The 19,688-nt window shown below is 40.6% G+C and overlaps 1 protein-coding gene across 1 annotated transcript; it reads left to right on the forward strand.

The window, feature by feature from the left end:
- Positions 1-3,394: 3,394 nt before the first annotated feature.
- Positions 3,395-19,188, forward strand: gzl (godzilla E3 ubiquitin protein ligase). The gene is made up of 4 exons (XM_070081942.1): positions 3,395-3,569; positions 15,017-15,209; positions 17,715-17,826; positions 18,996-19,188. Exons 1-4 carry the CDS (start codon positions 3,417-3,419, stop codon positions 19,171-19,173), a joined length of 636 nt encoding a protein of 211 aa, XP_069938043.1. The 5' UTR covers positions 3,395-3,416; the 3' UTR covers positions 19,174-19,188.
- Positions 19,189-19,688: the final 500 nt, after the last annotated feature.

A 19,688-nucleotide genomic window follows, 5' to 3' on the forward strand; every position in this document is an offset into this window, starting at 1 on the left:
AAAGTTGAAAGTGAACAAAGAAAAGAGTAAGGTGATGAGGGTGTCAAATGATTTAGATAAAGAGAAATTGGATATCAAATTGGGGAGGAGGAGTATGGATGAAGTGAATGTTTTCAGATACTTGTTAGCTGACGTGTCGGCAGATGGATTTATGAAGGATGAGGTTAATCATAGAATTGATGAGGGAAAAAAGGTGAGTGGTGCATTGAGGTGTATGTGGAGTCAAGAAACGCTATCTATGGAGGCAAAGAAGGGAATGTATGAAAGTATAGTAGTACCAATACTCTTATATGGGTGTGAAGCTTGGGTTGTGAAAGCAGCAGTGAGGAGGCGGTTGGAGGCAGTGGAGATGTCCTGTCTAAGGGCAATGTGTGGTGTAAATATTATGCAGAAAATTCGGAGTGTGGAAATTAGGAGGTGTGGAGTTAATAAAAGTATGTCAGAGGGCTGAAGAGGGGTTGTTGAGGTGGTTTGGTCATTTAGAGAGAATGGATCAAAGTAGAATGAAATGGAGAGCATATAAATCTGTAGGGGAAGGAAGGGGGGGTAAGGGTCGTCCTCGAAAGGGTTGGAGGGAGGGGGAAATGGAGGTTTTATGGGCTAGGGGCTTGGACTTCCAGCAAGTGTGCATGAGCGTGTTAGATAGGAGTGAATGGAGACGAATGGTATTTGGGATCTGACGATCTGTTGGAGTGTGAGCAGGGTAATATTTAGTGTAGGGATTCAGGGAAACCGGTTATTTTTATATAGCCAGACTTGAGTCCTGGAAATGGGAAGTACAATGCCTGCACTCTAAAGGAGGGGTTCGGGATATTAGCAGTTTGGAGGGATATGTTGTGTATCTTTATAGGTATATGCTTCTAAACTGTTGTGTTCTGAGCACCTCTGCAAAAACAGTGATTATGTGCGAGTGAGGTGAAGTGCTGAATGCTGAAAGTATTTTCTTTTTGGAGACTTTCTTTTTTGGGTCACCCTGCCAAAGTGGGAGACAGCCAGCTTGTTAAAAATTGTTAAGAATTGATGAGGGGGATAAGGGTGAGTGGTGCACTTAGGAGTCTGTGGAGACAGAGCTTTGTCCTTGGAGGCAAAGAGGGGAATGTATGAGAGTATAGTTTTACCAACGCTCTTATATGGGTGTGAAGCATGGGTGATGAATGTTGTAGCGAGGAGAAGGCTGGAGGCAGTGGAGATGTCATGTCTGAGGGCAATGTGTGGTGTGAATATAATGCAGAGAATTCGTAGTTTGGAAGTTAGGAGGAGGTGCGGGATTACCAAAACTGTTGTCCAGAGGGCTGAGGAAGTGTTGTTGAGGTGGTTCGGACTTGTAGAGAGAATGGAGCGAAACAGAGTGACTTCAAGAGTGTATCAGTCTGTAGTGGAAGGAAGGCGGGGTAGGGGTCGGCCTAGGAAAGGTTGGAGGGAGGGGGTAAAGGAGGTTTTGTGTGCGAGGGGCTTGGACTTCCAGCAGGCATGCGTGAGCGTGTTTGATAGGAGTGGAGACAAATGGTTTTTAATACTTGACGTGCTGTTGGAGTGTGAGCAAAGTAACATTTATGAAGGGATTCAGGGAAACCGGCAGGCCGGACTTGAGTCGTGGAGATGGGAAGTACAGTGCCTGCACTCTGAAGGAGGGGTGTTAATGTTGCAGTTTAAAAACTGTAGTGTAGAGCACCCTTCTGGCAAGACAGTGATGGAGTGAATGATGGTGAAAGTTTTTCTTTTTCGGGCCACCCTGCCTTGGTGGGAATCGGCCAGTGTGTTAATAAAAAAAATATATGTTTACCATATTGGAGTAATTGAAATTTCTCATCGTTGAACTTCATATTGTTTTCTGCAGCCCACTGAAAGATTTGGTTGACTTCTGCCTGGAGCCTTGCAGTGTCTGCAATGGAAGACACTGTCATGCAGATTTGGCTGTCATCTGCAAAGGAAGACACGGAGCTGTGTCTGACATCCTTGTCTATGTCAGATATGAGGATGAGAAACAAGATGGGAGCGAGTACTGTGCCTTGTGGAACAGAGCTTATCACCGTAGCCGCCTCAGACTTTACTCTGTTGACTACTACTTTGTGTTCTGTTTGTGAGAAAATTATAGATCCATCTACCAACTTTTCCTGTTATTCCTTTAGCATGCATTTTGTGCGCCATTACACCATGGTCACACTTGTCGAAGGCTTTTGCAAGGTCTGTATATATTACATCTGCATTCATTTTGTCTTCTAGTGCATCTATAACCTTGTTGTAGTGATCCAGTAGTTGAGACAGACAGGAGCGACCTGCTCTAAACCCATGTTGCCCTGGGTTGTGTAATTGATGGTATCTAGATGGGTGGCGATCTTGCTTCTTAGGACCTTTACAAAGATTTTTATGATATGGGATGTTAGTGCTATCGGTCTGTAGTTCTTTGCTATTGCTTTACTGCCCCCTTTGTGGAGTGGGGGCTATGTCTATTGTTTTTAGTAACTGTGGGACAACCCCTGTGTCCATGCTCCCTCTCCATAGGATGGTAAAAGCTCGTGATAGGGGCTTCTTGCAGTTCTTCATGAACACGGAGTTCCATGAGTCTGGCCCTGTTGCCGAGTGCATGGGCATGTCATTTATCGCCTGTTCGAAGTCATTTGGTGTCAGGATAACATCAGATAGGCTTGTGTTAACCAAATTCTGTGGTTCTCTCATAAAAAATTAATTTTGATCTTCGACTCTGTCTGGTTAGCGGCTTGCTAAAAACTGAGTCATATTGGGACTTGAGTAGCTCACTCAATTCCTTGCTGTCATCTGTGTAGGACCCATCTTGTTTAGGTAGGGGCCCAATACTGGATGTTCTCGACTTTGATTTGGCATAAGAAAAGAAATACTTTGGGTTTCTTTCGATTTCATTTATGGCTTTTAGTTCTTCCCGCGATTCCTGACTTCTATAAGATTCCTTTAGCTTAAGTTCAATATTTGCTATTTCTCTGACCAGTGACTCCCTACGCATTTCTGATATATTGGCCTCTTTTAGACGCTCTGTTATTCTTTTCCGTCGCCTGTAAAGGGAGCGCCTGTCTTTCCATTTTACATCTACTCTTCCTTTTTCTTAAAGGAATAAGCCTTGAGCATACATCGAGTGCCACCAAGTTAATCTGTTCTAGGCATAAGTTGGGCTCTGTGTCACTTAGTCTATCTTCCCAGCTTATATCGTTTAGGACTTGGTTTACTTGGTCCCACTTTATGTTCTTGTTATTGAAGTTGAATTTGGTGAAGGCTCCCTCGTGACTTATCTCATTTTGTCGGTCTGGGGCTCCGCGCATCCATGTCTGAACCTCAATTATGTTGTGATCTGAGTTATCATAGATTTTTTTTAAACACTGTTCTTGTGATTTTTTTTGATTCAGTAAGCTGTATTTACTATAGTATTTTTTTTTGTTTTTTTACAGATGCTGTTTGTGGCAGCATGGATGCTAATAGGTCTTGCACACAAGTGTCAAGCAGACGTGATCATTATTTCAACACTCAACAATAAAACTTTTACAGCTGTTGGGGATCTTCCCGCATTGTTTGGACCACCGATTCCTCTAACAGGCTTTAAAGTAAGGTTTAAACGTTAGTACTTACTGTGCAACTGAAATATGTATAAAGAAATAGGAATTGGTTAAGAATTGATTGCTTGGGTAAGAAAAATGGGAAGTAAAAACATGGTAAAATTCAGACAAATGTATCTACCTACATTTCAGTGGGTCTGGGAGTCAACACTAAGATAAAGACCTTTATTGGAAAAATTGGAACTGTAAATGAGAATAGGTTACTAAGAAAAGTCCTATTTTCTACCATGTAAGAAACAGACCTATCATTTTTGGAAGGTAGAGAAATTGTAAGTGAAGCGGTATATAATTCAGTAAAGGAGAAGAGAGGAGTGTAGAGGAGAGAGAGAGATTTTGGGAAATGTTAAGCGAAAGTATAGGAACCTTTGAACCAAGTGAGAGAGTAATTGTGGTAGGGGACTTAAATGCTAAAGTAGGAGAAACATTTAGAGAGGGTGTGGTAGGTAAGTTTGGGGTGCCAGGTGTAAATGATAATGGGAGCCCTTTGATCGAACTTGGTATAGAAAGGGGTTTAGTTACAAGTAATACATATTTTAAGAAAACAGTAGTTTGTTGGACTATGTATTGGTAGATAAAAGACTGTTGAGTAGACTTCAGGATGTACATGTTTATAGAGGGGCCACAGATATATCAGATCACTTTCTAGTTGTAGCTACAGTGAGAGTAAAAGGTAGATGGGATACAAGGAAAATAGAAGCAGCAAGTAAGAGAGAGGTGAAGGTGTATAAACTAAAAGAGGAGGCAGTTAGGGTAAGATATAAACAACTATTGGAGGGTAGATGGGCTAGTGAGAGTATAGGCATTGGGGTCGGAGATGTATGGGGTAGGTTTAAGAATGTAGTGTTAAAGTGTTCAGCAGAAGTTTGTGGTTAAAGAAAAGTGGGTACAGCAGGGAAGAAGATAGAGTGGTGGATTGATGATGTAAAGAGAGTAGTAAGGGAGTTGGAGAGATTTTTACAAAGTAGAAGTGATACAAGGAGGAAAGAGTATATGGGGAGAAAAAGAGAGGTTAAGAGAGTGGTGAAGCAATGTAAAATGAGAGCAAATGAGAGTGTGTTATCAACAAATTTTGTTGAAAATAAGAAAAAGTTTTGGAGTGAGATGAATAAATTGAGGAAGTCTAGGGAACAAATGGATTTGTCAGTTAAAAATAGGAGAGGAGAGTTATTAAATGAAGAGTTAGAGGTATCAGGAAGATGGAGGAAATATTTTGAGGAATTGTAAAATGTTGATGAAGATAGGGAAGCTGTGATTTCGTGTATAGAGCAAGGAAGAATAACATCTTGTAGGAGTGAAGAAGAGCCAGTTGTGAGTGTGGGGGAAGTTCATGAGGCAGTGGGTAGAATGAAAAGGGGTAAGGCAGCTGGGATTGACGGGATAAAGATAGAAATGTTAAAAGCAGGAGGGGATATAGTTTTGGATTGGTTGGTGCTAAAAGCAGGAGGGGATATAGTTTTGGATTGGTTGGTGCTATTATTTAATAAATGTATGGAAGAGGGTAAGGTACCTGGGGATTGGCAGAGAGCATGCATAGTTCCTTTGTATAAAGGCAAAGGGGATAAAGGAGAGTGCAAAAATTATAGGGGGATAAGTCTGTTGGGTATACCTGGTAAAGTGTATGGTAGAGTTATTATTGAAAGAATTAAGAGTAAGACAGAGAATAGGATAGCAGATGAACAAGGAGGCTTTAGGAAAGGTAGGGGGTGTGTAGACCAAGTGTTTATAGTGAAACATATAGGTGAACAGTATTTAGATAAGGGTAAAGAGGTTTTTGTGGCATTTATGGATTTAGAAAAGGCATATGACAGGGTTCTAGGTAGTAAGTTGGTAGACAGCAGCTGCCCAGGGGGGTACTACCATCCTGCCAAGTGAGTGTAAAACGAAAGCCTGTAATTGTTTTACATGATGGTAGGATTGCTGGCGTCTTTTTTCTGTCTCATAAACATGCAAGATTTCAGGTATGTCTTGCTGCTTCTACTTATGCTTAGGTCACACTACACATACATGTACAAGCATATAGTATATACACCCCTCTGGGTTTTCTTCTATTTTCTTACTAGTTCTTGTTCTTGTTTATTTCCTCTTACCTGCATGGGGAAGTGGAACAAAATTCTTCCTCCTTAAGCCATGCGTGTTGTAAGAGGCGACTAAAATGCCAGGAGCAAGGGGCTAGTAACCCCTTCTGTATATATTACTATATGTAAAAGGAGAAACTTTTGTTTTTCCTTTTAGGCCACCCCACCTCGGTGGGATACGGCTGGTGTGTCGAAAGAAAGAAAGAATATGACGGGTGGATAGGGGGGCAGTGTGGTAGATGTTGCAGGTGTATGGCATAGGAGGTAGGTTACTGAAAGCAGTGACAAGTTTTTACGAGGATAGTGAGGCTCAGGTTAGAGTATGTAGGAGAGAGGGAGATTATTTCCCAGTAAAAGTAGGCCTTAGACAAGGATGTGTGATGTCACTGTGGTGGTTCAATGTATTTATAGATGGGCTTGTAAGAGAAGTAAATGCTAGGGTCTTGGCAAGAGGTGTGGAGTTTAAAGATAAAGAATAAAACACAAAGTGGGATTTGTCACAGTTGCTCTTTGCTGATGACACAGTGCTTTAGGGAGATTCTGAAGAGAAGTTGCAGAGGTTGGTGGATGAATTTGGTAGGGTACGTAAAAGAAGAAAATTAAAAGTGAATATAGGAAAGAGTAAGGTTATGAGGATAAAAAGATTAGGTGACAAAAGACTGGATATCAGATTGGAGGGAGAGAGTATGGAGGAGGTGAATGTATTCAGATATTTAGGAGTGGATGTGTCAGCAGATGGGTCTATGAAGGATAAGGTGAATCACAGAATTGATGAGGGGGAAAAGGGTGAGTGGTGCACTTTGGAGTCTGTGGAGACAAAGAACTTTGTCCATGGAAGCAAAAAAGGGAATGTATGAGAGTATAGTTGTACCAACACTTGTATGGGTGTGAAGCATGGGTGATGAATGTTGCAACGAGGAGAAGGCTGGAGGCAGTGGAGATGTCATGTCTGAGAGCAATGTGTGGTGTGAATATAATGCAGAGAATTCGTAGTTCGGAAATTAGGAGAAGGTGTGGGATTACCAAAACTATTATCCAGAGGACTGAGGAGGGGTTGTTGAGGTGGTTCGGACATGTAGAGAGAATGGAACAAAACAGAATGACTTTGAGAGTGTATAAGTCTGTGGTGGAGGGAAGGCGGGGTAGGGGTTCGCCTAGTAAGGGTTGGAGGGACGGGGTAAAGGAGGTTTTGTGTGCAAGGGGCTTGGTCTTCCAGCAAGCGTGCATGAGCGTATTTGATAGGAGTGAATGGAGACAACTGGTTTTTAATACTTGACGTGCTGTTGGAGCGTGAGCTAAGTAACATTTATGAAGGGATTCAGGGAAACTGGCAGGCTGGACTTGAGTCCTGGAAATGGGAAGTACAGTGTCTGCACTCTGAAGGAGGGGTGTTAATGTTGCAGTTTTATAACTAGTGTAAAGCACCCCTCTGGCAAGAGTGATGGAGTGAATGATGATGAAAGTGTTTCTTTTTCGGGCCACCCTGCCTTGGTGGGAATCGGCCGATGTGTTAATAAAATATAAAAAAAATGTAGCCAACACTATACAGTGGACCCCCGCATAACGATCACCTCCGAATGCGACCAATTATGTAAGTGTATTTATGTAAGTGCGTTTGTACGTGTATGTTTGGGGGTCTGAAATGGACTAATCTACTTCACAATACATGTATTCCTTATGGGAACAAATTCGGTCAGTACTGGCACCTGAACATACTTCTGGAGTGAAAAAATATTGTTAACCGGGGATCCACTGTACAGTGAACCCTCGTCTTGCGATATTAATCCGTTCCAGAGAGCTCATTGTTAGACGAAATTATCCTAAGTTGAATTAATTTTCCCCATAAGAAATAATGGAAATCCAATTAATCCGTTCGAGACACCCAAAAGTATGAAAAAAAAATTTTTACCTCGTGAAATATACATTTTCCTACACACAAAAAGAAGGATATATGCACAATATATATTGTGCATGTACTGTACTAAATGAAGAATAAATGACACTAAACTTGATTGAAGATGTAGTGATGAGTGATGGGATGGGAGGAGGGGAGATGGAGGTTTATTATTTTTTGGAAGGGGAATTCCCTTCCATAAGGACTTTAGGTAGCAAGTCCTTTTCTGGGGTTACTTCCCTTCTTTGTTTTTTAATGCCACTGGGAACAACTTGAGAGTCACTGGACCTCTGTCGCACCAAAAATCTGTCCATAGAGTTCTGTACCTCACGTTCCTTTAAGATTTTTCTAAAGTGGGCCACAACATTGTCATTGTAAAAGTCACCAGCATGGCTTGGAATAGCTGTGTCAGGGTGATTTTCTTTCATAAAGGTTTGCACGTCAACCCACTTGGCACAAATTTCCTTAATCTTTTTAGAAAGCAACCTCCTCATTTTCTCTCACCCCTCCTCTGTAGCAATTTCCTCAATTGTGGCCTCTTGCTGTTGCAGATGCGCTTGCAGCTCATCAGTGGTTAGTTCTTCATTGTCGTCCTCCACCAACTCTTCCACATCCTCCCCACTAACCTCCAAGCCCAAGGACTTCCCCAGTGCCACAATAGATTCCACAACTGGTATAGGCTCCTCAGGGTTAGCCCCAAATCATCCAAGCAGAGTTCAAGGTCCTGTTAGTCACTCCCTCCCAATCCTTACCTATAAGGTTTATGCAATTGAGGATGCTAAAGTGATCTTTCCAAAACTCTCTTAGGGTCAGTCGAGTGTCTGAGGTCACTTCAAAGCACTTTTGAAACATTGCTTTGGTATATAGTTTTTTGAAATTTGAAATGACCTGCTGGTCCATGGGCTGGAGGAGAGGAGTGGTATTAGCAGGCAAAAACTTTACTTTAATAAAACTCAACTCCCCCCGAAATTCGCTCTGGCAAGTCTGAAGGATGAGAAGGAGCATTGTCTAATACCAGGCGCACTTAAGGTCCAATTTATTTTCCAGGAGGTTATTTTTCACAGTGGGGCCAAACACAGGGTAAAACCAGTCATAGAAAAAGTCTCTAGTGACCCATGCCTTACTGTTTGCCCTCCACATCATACACAAATTAGCATTGATGACATTGTTTTTCCTGAACACACTGGGAGTTTGAGTGTTACACGAGTAGAGGCTTCACTCTGCAATCACCACTAGCATTAGTACACAACATTAAGGTTAGCCTGTCTTTCATAGGCTCGTGTCCTGGGAGTGCTTTTTCTTCCTGTGTAATGTAGGTCCTGTTTGGCATTTTCTTCCAAAACAGGCCTGTTTTGTCACAATTAAACACTTGTTGGGGTTTCAGTCCTTGAGCCTCTATATACCCCTGGAATTCCTGCACATATTTTTCAGCCGCTTTTTGGTCTGAACTGGCAGCCTCACCATGCCCTATCACACTATGTATGCCACTACGATTCTTAAATTTCTCAAACCAACCTTTGCTGGTCTTAATTCACTCACATCACCACTAGTTGCAGGCATTTTTTTAATTAAATCGCCATGCAACTGTCTTGCCTTTTCACATATGATTGCTTGAGAGATGCTATCTCCTGATGTCTGTTTTTTGTTTATCCACACCAATAAGTCTCTCAAAATCTTCGAGTACTTGCGATCTGTGTTTCGAAAAGATAACTTGCACCTCTTGCAACAACAGCTTCCTTGATTGAATTTTTGTTGGCCAAGATAGTAGTGATGGTTGGTTGGGGTTTGTTGTACAACCTGGCCAGCTCAGAGACATGTACTCCACTCTCATATTTTGTGATTATCTCTTTCTTCATTTCGATTGTAATTTTCACCCTTTTTACCATATGGTTGGCACTAGAAGCTTTCTTTGGGCCCATGGTGGCTTATTTAGCAGTTTCAAGCACTAAAACCACTGGAATAATACAAAATGTACCAAATGTATGTGTGGAAGTGACTGCACTGGCTTGTAAACATTGGCACACTAACTGAAGACAGGGCAGCTAAGATGTGCTCAGGCCAGAGGGATGCGTGCACACTCGGGACGAATGATGTAAGTCGAGTTTTTGTTTGTAGGTCTGGGGAAATTTTTTGCGCTGAAACACTTCGTAAGTCAATTTTATCATTAGATGAGGCCTTCGTAAGTCAAGGGTCCACTTTTATCAGCAGGAAGGGAGGCTACCCTAAAAAAATTTCCCTAGAGAGGCTTCTTGATGCCAATGAGGGGCTCTTAACCCAAGAAATTGAACCTGTCCTCTTGGATCAAACCAGAATCTCCCATTTTCCTAGGTGCTATATGATCTAAATGGTTTAACATTCCCTCAGTGTATTAATAATAAAACCCCAATTTTTACCCCTCATAAGAGGGCTTCTATGAGTGACCAAGGGCAGTTTGTGCATTACTCTACAGTGCACTCCCCTCAAGGAAGGTTCCTTGATGTTGGTGAGGGGCTCTTGATTTAGGGAATTGGATCTGTGCTCCAGTTCCCTGAATTAAGCCTGAATGCCTTTCACATCCCCCCCCAGGCGCCGTATAATCCTCCGGGTTTAGCGCTTCCCCCTTGATTATAATAATAATCTACAGTGCACTGCTACCAAAATGCTAGGAAACTTGACCCTTTCACTGTTACTGTAGAGAATCTTTTTCTGAAGGTAATGTCACTAAAAGTATGAAATTTAATGGAAAACTTTTGGAATTATGCAGGTTCAAATTTAGCGTCTCAGCGCAATTTTGCTGACTTTGTCCTATTGCGAATCATTTCCACTACTCCATTCGACAAAATTCTTAGTTATTTTGCTAGTATGCCTTCTGTTCTACTGATAGAGCACAAGAAACTTCACAACCAGCTATTAACAACTATCCCATGAAGTGCACAGAAGTTGGTAATTTGGCTAGTTTTACAATTAAAAAAATTACCAATTTAAATATAGTTCAGAATAAGCTGTGTAGACATTTCTGGCACTAAAACAACATTTCTGTTTATTAATCATGTCCCCTTGCCTTCTATTTTGAATTAATCACACAAATAGAAGATTTACTCTTATTTTCCAGATAATAAACTATAGGATAAAGAATCACACATAAAGTGGGAGTTGTCACAGTTGCTCTTTGCTGATGACACTGTGCTCTTTGGAGATTCTGAAGAGAAGTTGCAGAGATTGGTGGATGAATTTGGTAGGGTATGCAAAAGAAGAAAATTAAAAGTGAATACAGGAAAGAGTAAGGTTATGAGGATAACAAAAAGATTAGGTGATGAAAGATTGGATATCAGATTGGAGGGAGAGGGTATGGAGGAGGTGAATGTATTCAGATATTTGGGAGTGGACGTGTCAGCGGATGGGCCTATGAAAGATGAGGTGAATCATAGAATTGATGAGGGGAAAAGGGTGAGTGGTGCACTTAGGAGTCTGTGGAGACAAAGAACTTCGTCCTTGGAGGCAAAGAGGGGAATGTATGAGAGTATAGTTTTACCAACGCTCTTATATGGGTGAGAAGCATGGGTGATGAATGTTGCAGCGAGGAGAAGGCTGGAGGCAGTGGAGATGTCATGTCTGAGGGCAATGTGTGGTGTGAATATAATGCAGAGAATTCGTAGTTTGGAAGTTAGGAGGAGGTGCAGGATTACCAAAACTGTTGTCCAGAGGGCTGAGGAAGGGTTGTTGAGGTGGTTCAGACATGTAGAGAGAATGGAGCGAAACAGAATGACTTCAAGAGTGTATCAGTCTGTAGTGGAAGGAAGGCGGGGTAGGGGTCTGCCTAGGAAAGGTTGGAGGGAGGGGGTAAAGGAGGTTTTGTGTGCGAGGGGCTTGGACTTCCAGCAGGCATGCGTGAGCGTGTTTGATAGGAGTGAATGGAGACAACTGGTTTTTAATACTTGACCTGCTGTTGGAGTGTGAGCAAAGTAACATTTATGAAGGGGTTCAGGGAAACCGGCAGGCCGGACTTGAGTCCTGGAGATGGGAAGTACAGTGCCTGCACTCTGAAGGAGGGGGTGTTAATGTTGCAGTTTAAAAACTCTAGTGTAAAGCACCCTTCTGGCAAGACAGTGATGGAGTGAATGATGGTGAAAGTTTTTCTTTTTTGGGCCACCCTGCCTTGGTGGGAATTGGCCAGTGTGATGATAATAAAAAAAAACTATAGGAATAATTGGACATGGTTTATGGCATACAGATAATTGAATCAGACCTATTAAAAACCCATAAAACAGACTGGGAGGTATAGGGGGCCCTTACCTGTCCTCAGGAAAAATCTGCAAAAAATCTATTTTCACTACTTGGAGTTGTGTGGCTTGTGGGTTTAGTGCTTCAGTTTTGGGTATAATAATCTGCTACTTTGAGTCCGATTTTAAGCTACTTCTGGTCTTGAAACCAAGCAAAATCATCCATTCTATCAAATGATACCAATAACACCATAAAATACAGTGGTCCCTCGTTGTTCGTAATTAATCCATTCTTGGAGCCGTTACTATAAACGAAATTTACGATTTACGAATCAATTTTCCTCATAAGAAATAATGTAAATACAATTAATCCGTTCCTGACACCCAGAAGTATTAAAAAAATTTTTTTTTTAACATGAAATATACATGTAGTACATAAACAATAAATGGGAAATGATGAATGAAACATTAACAGCATAACACTTACCTTTATTGGAGATTCTTAGTGTATGGGAGACTGGAGGAGGAGAGAGAGTGGATTGTTTATAGTTTGGAAGGGGAATCCCCTTCCATCAACACCTCAGGTACCATTTGCTTTTCTGGGGTTGCTTCTCTTCTCTGTTTCTTAATGCCACTAGGCCCACCTTGAGAGTCACTGGAGTCCTGTCTTACAAAACAACTGTGGAGAGAGCTCTGTTTCTGGCATCTCTTTAACACTTCCCTAAAATGGCCCAAGACTTTGTCACTGTACATGTTGCCAACCTGGCTTGCAACAACCTTGTTAGGGTGATGTTTCTCCATAAAGCTTTCCATCTTACCCCACATAGTAAAAATCTCTTTAATTTCTGAAGAAGGCACCTTCTTTCATCTCTCTTCCTCCTCCTCTGCAGCAAGATTCTGAGCTGCGATGTGTTGCTTTTCCTGCTGAAGCTCTTGCAGCTCCTCAGTGGTGAACTCTTCATTGTGGTCTTCCACCAATTCTTCCACATCCTCCAAACTCACATCCAACCCCATGGAACTCCCCAGTGCCATAATTGATTTTACAACAGACATAGGCTCATTAGGGTCAGTCCCAAATTCTTCAAAATCCCTCTTGTCGACACAATCTGGCCACAATTTTCTCCAGGAAGAGTTCAAAGTCCTGGTAGTCACTCCCTCCCAAGCTATACCTATAAGGGTTATGCAGTGGAGGATGCTGAAGTGTTCTCTCCAAAATTCCCTTAGGGTCAAGTGAGTGTCTGTGGTCACAGTCAAACACCTATGAAACATTGCTTTTGTGTATAGAGTTTTTTAAAGTTTGCAATAACCTGCTGGTCCATGGATTGGAGGAGAGGATTGGTATTCGGGGGCAAGAACTTTACTGTGATGAACCCAAACTCCTCGAAAATTAGGTCATCTAAGTTTGGAGGATGAGCAGGTGCATTGTCCATTACTAGCAGGCACTTGAGATCCAATTTCTTTTCCAGGAGATACTCCTTCACACTAGGGCCAAACACTTCATTGAACCACTCGACGAAAATTTCCCTCGTGACCCATGCCTTACTATTAGATTTCCAAAACACACACAATTTACTCTTCATAACATTGTTTTTCCAGAACACTCTGGGATTTTCAGAATGGTACACTAGTTATGGCTTCACTTTGAAATCCCCACTAGCATTAGCACAGAGCATTAGCGTCAGCCTGTCTTTCACAGGCTTGTGTCCTGGCATTGCCTGTTCCTCTTGTGTAATGAAGGTTCTCTTTGGCATTTTCTTCCAAAAGAGGCCTGTTTCATCACAATTGAACACTTGTACAAGTTTCAGTCCTTCAGCCTCTATGTACTCCTGGAATTCATGCACATTTTTCAGCCGCCTTGTGGTCCGAACTGGCAGCTTAACCATGCCTTACCACACTGTGTATGCCAGTATGGTTCTTAAATCTCTCAAACCAGCCTTTGCTGGCCTTAAATTCACTCGCTTCACCACTATTTGCAGGCAATTTCTTTACCAAATCTTCATGCAACTGCCTAGCCTTTTCACAAATAAACGAAGTCATAAGAGTATCTCCTGCTAATTGTTTCTCATTTATCAACACCAATAATAACTTCTCAACCTCTTCCAGTACTGGTGATCTCATTTTTGTCAGCATAGTTACTCCCTTTGCAACAACAGCATCCTTTATTTCATTTTTCTTGGCCACTATGGAACATAAGGTTGTGTAGGGTTTCTTATACATCCTGGACAGTTTGGCCACACTTGTACCACTTTCATATTGTTCAATGATGGTTTTCTTAAATTCAATCGTATTTTTCACCTTCTTTACCACAGGCTTGGCACTAGGAGATTTCTTTGGAGCCATGGTAGCTTATTTAGTACTTGCAAGCACTAAAATAAATGGAATATTATGAAATATTTCGCTGGAGCACGTGAGGGGACCTTCGCTCACTGGTAAACAATGCCAGACTGGTTGCCGCCCTGGCTCACGCCGTGGGTACGCGTCCCGGACGAACTACGACTCGCGAGTCAACCTTTGAAAAGCGAGTCCATGTTTATATGAAAATACCCCTATGATTGGCGAATTTTACGATTGCTGGGAACTACGAAAAGCGGGGGACCACTGTACATACTAGACAACACCTTAGATTGGCTATTTAAAACAAACGCATGGTCAGAGTTTTGCTTTTCCTATCATGTACCACATGGGGCAGGATTTATTTTATACTGTGCACATTTCCCACACAGATGCATTCTCTTATATCTAGGCCAAAAATTTACCACTCTCAGCTTCTCTGATTGAGCTGTGCTCATGATGTAGAACAATGTGAGGGACTCAGGCCTCAGAGACGTAGTTCTATGTGATGGCCACCGAAAGGGTTAAAGGAATAGATATGTGTTCAGTCTGGGTATCTGTAATAATTTTTTTTTTCCTGGTTCCCTGAAAGGTTCTGGTCACCCTACCTTGATGGAAAATGCTTGCTCATTAAAAAAGTAATTGTCACTGGTCACTGATTGTACTGTACATAAAAAATTCAATAAAAAGTTTCTTCATAAAATACTATGGTAGTATGACAATGGCAGGGGTGGAATATGAAAATGCATGAAGACATAGGTGTGGAAAATAAAGAAAGCATAATGAAAATGTTGAGACAGCCAGTTGGTGCTAAATTGTTAACGTATCAGAAGAGAAGTCAATAATGGAGAAAAGGAATTTTCATAACTTTCTCTTTGATACAGTAATTGAAAATGTGTGTTCGACTTTCCCCATTTCATACTGAATTTTCAACAGGGCTATGCACAATATGTGATGCCTCCTGATGCATGTACGAAGCTGCACCCACCGCCTAAGTTAAAGAATATTACTGGACCATGGATTGGCATTGTGAAGAGGTACAATTGTGCTTTCGTTGAGAAAGTACTAAATGCTCAGATTGCTGGCTATGATGCTGTTATTGTTCACAATGTTGGTTCAAATTCTATACGTAAGTGTTGTGTTTCTTATTCCTTTTGTTTGTGTGTTGAATAGTGCATTGTTGTCTCATAAGAGATTTGGTGTATTTTTTTTTTTTTAACAAGTTTGCTGTCTCCCACCGAGGCAGGGTGACCCAAAAAGAAAGAAAATCCCTAAAAAGAAAATACTTTCATCATTCAACACTTTCACCTCACTCGTACATAATCACTGTCTTTGCAGAGACGCCCGGATACGTACAAGTTTAGAAGCATATATAAAGATATATAACATATCCGTCCAAACTGCCAATATCCCAAACCCCTCCTTTAAAGTGCAGGCATTGTACTTCCTATATTCAGTACTCAAGTCCGGCTATGTAAAAATAACCGGTTTCCCTGAATCCCTTCACTAAATATTACCTTGCTCACATTCCAACAGCTCATCAGGTCCCAAAACCCATTCATCTCCATTCACTCCTATCTAACATGCTCAAGCATGCTTGCTGGAAGTTCAAGCCCCTCGCCCACAAAACCTCCTTTACCCCCTCCCTCCAGCCTTTTTGAGGATGACCGCTACCCCACCATCCTTACCCTACAGATTTATACGCTCTCCATGCCATTCTTCTTTGATCCATTCTCTAAATGACCAAACCACCTCAACAACCCCTCTTCAGTCCTCTGACTAATACTTTTATTAACCCCTCACCTTCTCCTAATTTCCACACTCGGAATTCTCTGCATAATATTTACACCACACATTGCCCTTAGACAGGACATCTCCACTGCCTCCAACCGCCTCCTCGCTGCAGCATTTACAACCCAAACTTCACACCCATATAAGAATGTTGGTACCACTATACTTTCATACATTCCCTTCTTTGCCTCCATAGATAACATTTTTTGTCTCCACATATATCTCAACCTACCACTCGCCTTTTTTCCCTTCATCAATTCTGTGGTTAACCTTGTCCTTCATAAACCCATCCGCTGACACGTCAACTTCTAAATATCTGAAAACATTCACTTCTTCCATACTCCCTCTCTCCAGTGTGATATCCAATTTTTCTTTTTCTAAATCATTTGATACCCTCATCACCTTACTCTTATCTATATTCACTCTCAACTTTCTACCTTTACACACCCTACATATATTCATTTCTGTCACACTTAACTCTGATAAGTCAATGACCTTTGTTAGAAGTGGATAATTGTGAAGACAACAAAAGCAATATAATAAATCACCATTTATTTACCAAACATACATTTTACAGTCTTATCTTCATGCCTCTGGCAAGACGGTGATAGTGTGATTGATGGTGAAAGTGTTTCTTTTTTGGGTCACCCTAGCGTGTTAAAAAAAAGTATTGGATGTAAGTAGGGCCTGCTATGCATGGGCCAGTGGGCTTACTGCAGTAAAATTCTTATTCTTGTGTAATGGGTGTATACGAGTAAGATCTGCCTAGCATGGGCCAGTAATCCTACTGTAGTGCTCCTTCATTCTTGTGATCTTATCTAATGGGTGGGTGTGAGTAGGACCTGTCTGGCATGAGTCAGTAAGTGCTTCTGTGTTATATTTTGTCAAGCATTTGGGCTGATTATTTTTTATATTTTTTTTTTCCCCAGAAATATTGTTAAGTTTTTGGTGCTGTTTTTGCTTTCATTGTCTTGAATAGCTTTGGCTAATATATATTTTGCATCAGAACCATTTAAATCCTTTTAAAGTCCTTAAAAACTAGGATAAAGTTTTTAACAAGATATATTAAAAATTAAGGTTATTTGGGGGGGGGGGGGCAAAAAAGTTAGTTTGTGTACAGTACCCCCCTGTATCTGTGGACGATACGTTCAAAGACCTACCATGGACATTCATAGTTTAATTGATATATTATGCACAAGACATTACAAACATTAAATAATAATAAAATACATTCCACCATCACCAGCTGCTGCAGTGACTGACTGCTTGACCGACTGACTGCTTGACCGACTGCGTCTCTGTCTTTATCCATCTTTCTGCCTTTCTTTTGGCAGTCCCAGTATGTCTTCTTTTGCTGCCAAATCCAATTTTCAGTTTTCTTGTTTTTAATTTGTTTGTTGATCTGTCTTAATGAATCTTTATATGCCTATGTTTTATGCACTCTTATTCAAATAGTAAAAAATTAATGAAATTAGACGAGAAATAAAATGAATGAAATTGGACAAAAATAAAAGAAATGAAACCTCAGATAGCAATCTCCTTAATATTTTTTAACCAAGTTATACCGTGGATAACTGAAACAGTGGAAACTGAAACCATGGATACTGGGGTTCTACTATATACACACTATAAGGTTATACTTAAACATATACAGGTCATGTATGTGGAAATTTATTTTAGGGCATATTTCAACTTTTCTATGTAGATTAATACCATTTTGTTAAGGTATAAAGACAATGCTTAGGTGGAGAAACTTATCTTGATTGAAGTAAAATGTTTTATACAGTATTAATCGTATAAAGTGCATTGAATTATCAAATAATTTTTTTTTTTTTTTTTGCAGAACCCATGGGTTCTGACAATCAAAGTTTATCAGAGAAAGTCAGCATACCATCAGTCTTCATTGGCCAAGAAGATGCATTTATGATTATCGAAAATTTTCTTTATGATAAAGGGTAAGTCTGACACTTAAAGTACAGAAGAAGAATTTGGGAATTTCTATTTTTCCTATGACTTAGGGGTTGTGTATCATAATAGGTCTTGATACACTAATATAATGATACAGTACTTCACAGTACAGTATTTAATATAGTTTTAGAGTAGCACTCAGAGACAGGATGAGCATCAGCTAAAATGTGTGTATGGGGGGGGGGGGGTTATACTCGCCTATGTGACTACTGAGGTTAAGTCTCAGCTTGCCAGATTTGCTTCCTAGCCTCGTGGGATTCTTCATACCTGCTCTTAAAGCTTGGAGGGGGGGGAGTATAAAGGGGCAGGATTTTTTTTTTCTAATAGGTAAACCAGGCTGCTTAGTTGATAATACCTCCTTTGCTCTTCTTGAACCTGGACCATATCTGCTTGAATAGCATCATGGAGAAGGGCCCCAATTTACAAATGCTTCAGGTGACACACCCCTGTATTTACATATGACGTACTGATGAACCCCAGCTGAAACACAATGCAAAAATACTAAATATAGCCGTCCTTTGTACAGTTGTTTTTCCCTGCAAACAGTGCGAGTTGAAAAGCCAATAACATGACTTATTTTTATATTGTTGACCTGTATTTTCTTAGGATAATATTTTGTGAAGGAATTCAGAGAAACTGGTTACCTGGACTTGAGTCCTGAAAATGGGAGGTACAGTGCCTGCACTTTAAAGGACGGGTTTGGGATATTGGCAATTTGGAGGGACATCTAAACTGTGGTATCTGAGTGCTTCTGCAAAGACAGTGATTATGTATGAGTAATGGTGAAAGTGTTGAATCATGATTAATTTTTTTTTTCTTTCTTTTTGGGTCACCCTGCCCTGGTGGGAAACGGCCGATGTGTTAAAAAAAAAAAATGCTTTGGAAATACATGTATTGGTATTCTTTACACCAAAATCTTGTGTAAATTTGAATAGATACTATGCTAGTTTTTAAATGCTGCAGCTTGGTTACTTGCTTCTGTAACTCTTAACATTGTTACCCTCTAACACTAAGCTAATACCTTAATAATTTGTCTCCATAATTTAAATTAATTTTTTTACCATTTCCATGTATATATGTACATAATTTGCCCACAGCTCATTATATTTCAAAGGCTTTTATATCTGTAGTGTTGACACTGGCATATTCTCTGTAGGTATATCCTGGAGATTACTGATGACCTTCCATTCAATCTTCAAAACTACTTGGTACCCTTTGCTATCACCATAGGCATCTGCTTCATTGTCATGCTCACATTTATGGTAAGTTGTATCATTTTCAGTAATTTTTGCATTTTAATAGAGATTTACGTAAGGCAGAGAGCAGGATCGTAGATGACTAAGCAGGCTTAAATGTTTACATTTAAGCATATAAGTGAATTATAATTAGATATAGGTAAGGAAGTTTTTGTTGCATTTGTAGATTAAGAAAAGACGTATGATAGGGTGGATAGGGAAGCAATGTGGTAAATGTTGTAAGTTTATGGAATAGGTGGTCAGTTACTGAATACAGTTAAGAATTTTTGAGGATAGCGAGGCTCAGGTTAGGGTATATAGTAGAGGGAGATTATTTTCGAATATAAGTTGGCCTTAGGCAGGGATACATTCGATCACCATGGTTTTAACGTATTTATAGATGGGGTTGCAAAAGAGGTATGCTAAGGTGTTGGGGACAGGTGTGGGATTAAAATAGTATACAGCATCTAATACAAAAATGGGGCTGACACAGTTGCTATTTGCTGATGACACTACTTTTGGGAGATTCTGACAATAAGTTGCAAATGTTGGTGGATGTATTTGGGAATGCATGTGAAGGAAGGAAATTGAAAGTGAAGATAAGAAAGAGCTAG

Source organism: Cherax quadricarinatus, unplaced genomic scaffold, assembly GCF_038502225.1.
Source record: "Cherax quadricarinatus isolate ZL_2023a unplaced genomic scaffold, ASM3850222v1 Contig5241, whole genome shotgun sequence".
Taxonomy (NCBI): Eukaryota; Metazoa; Arthropoda; class Malacostraca; order Decapoda; family Parastacidae; genus Cherax; species Cherax quadricarinatus.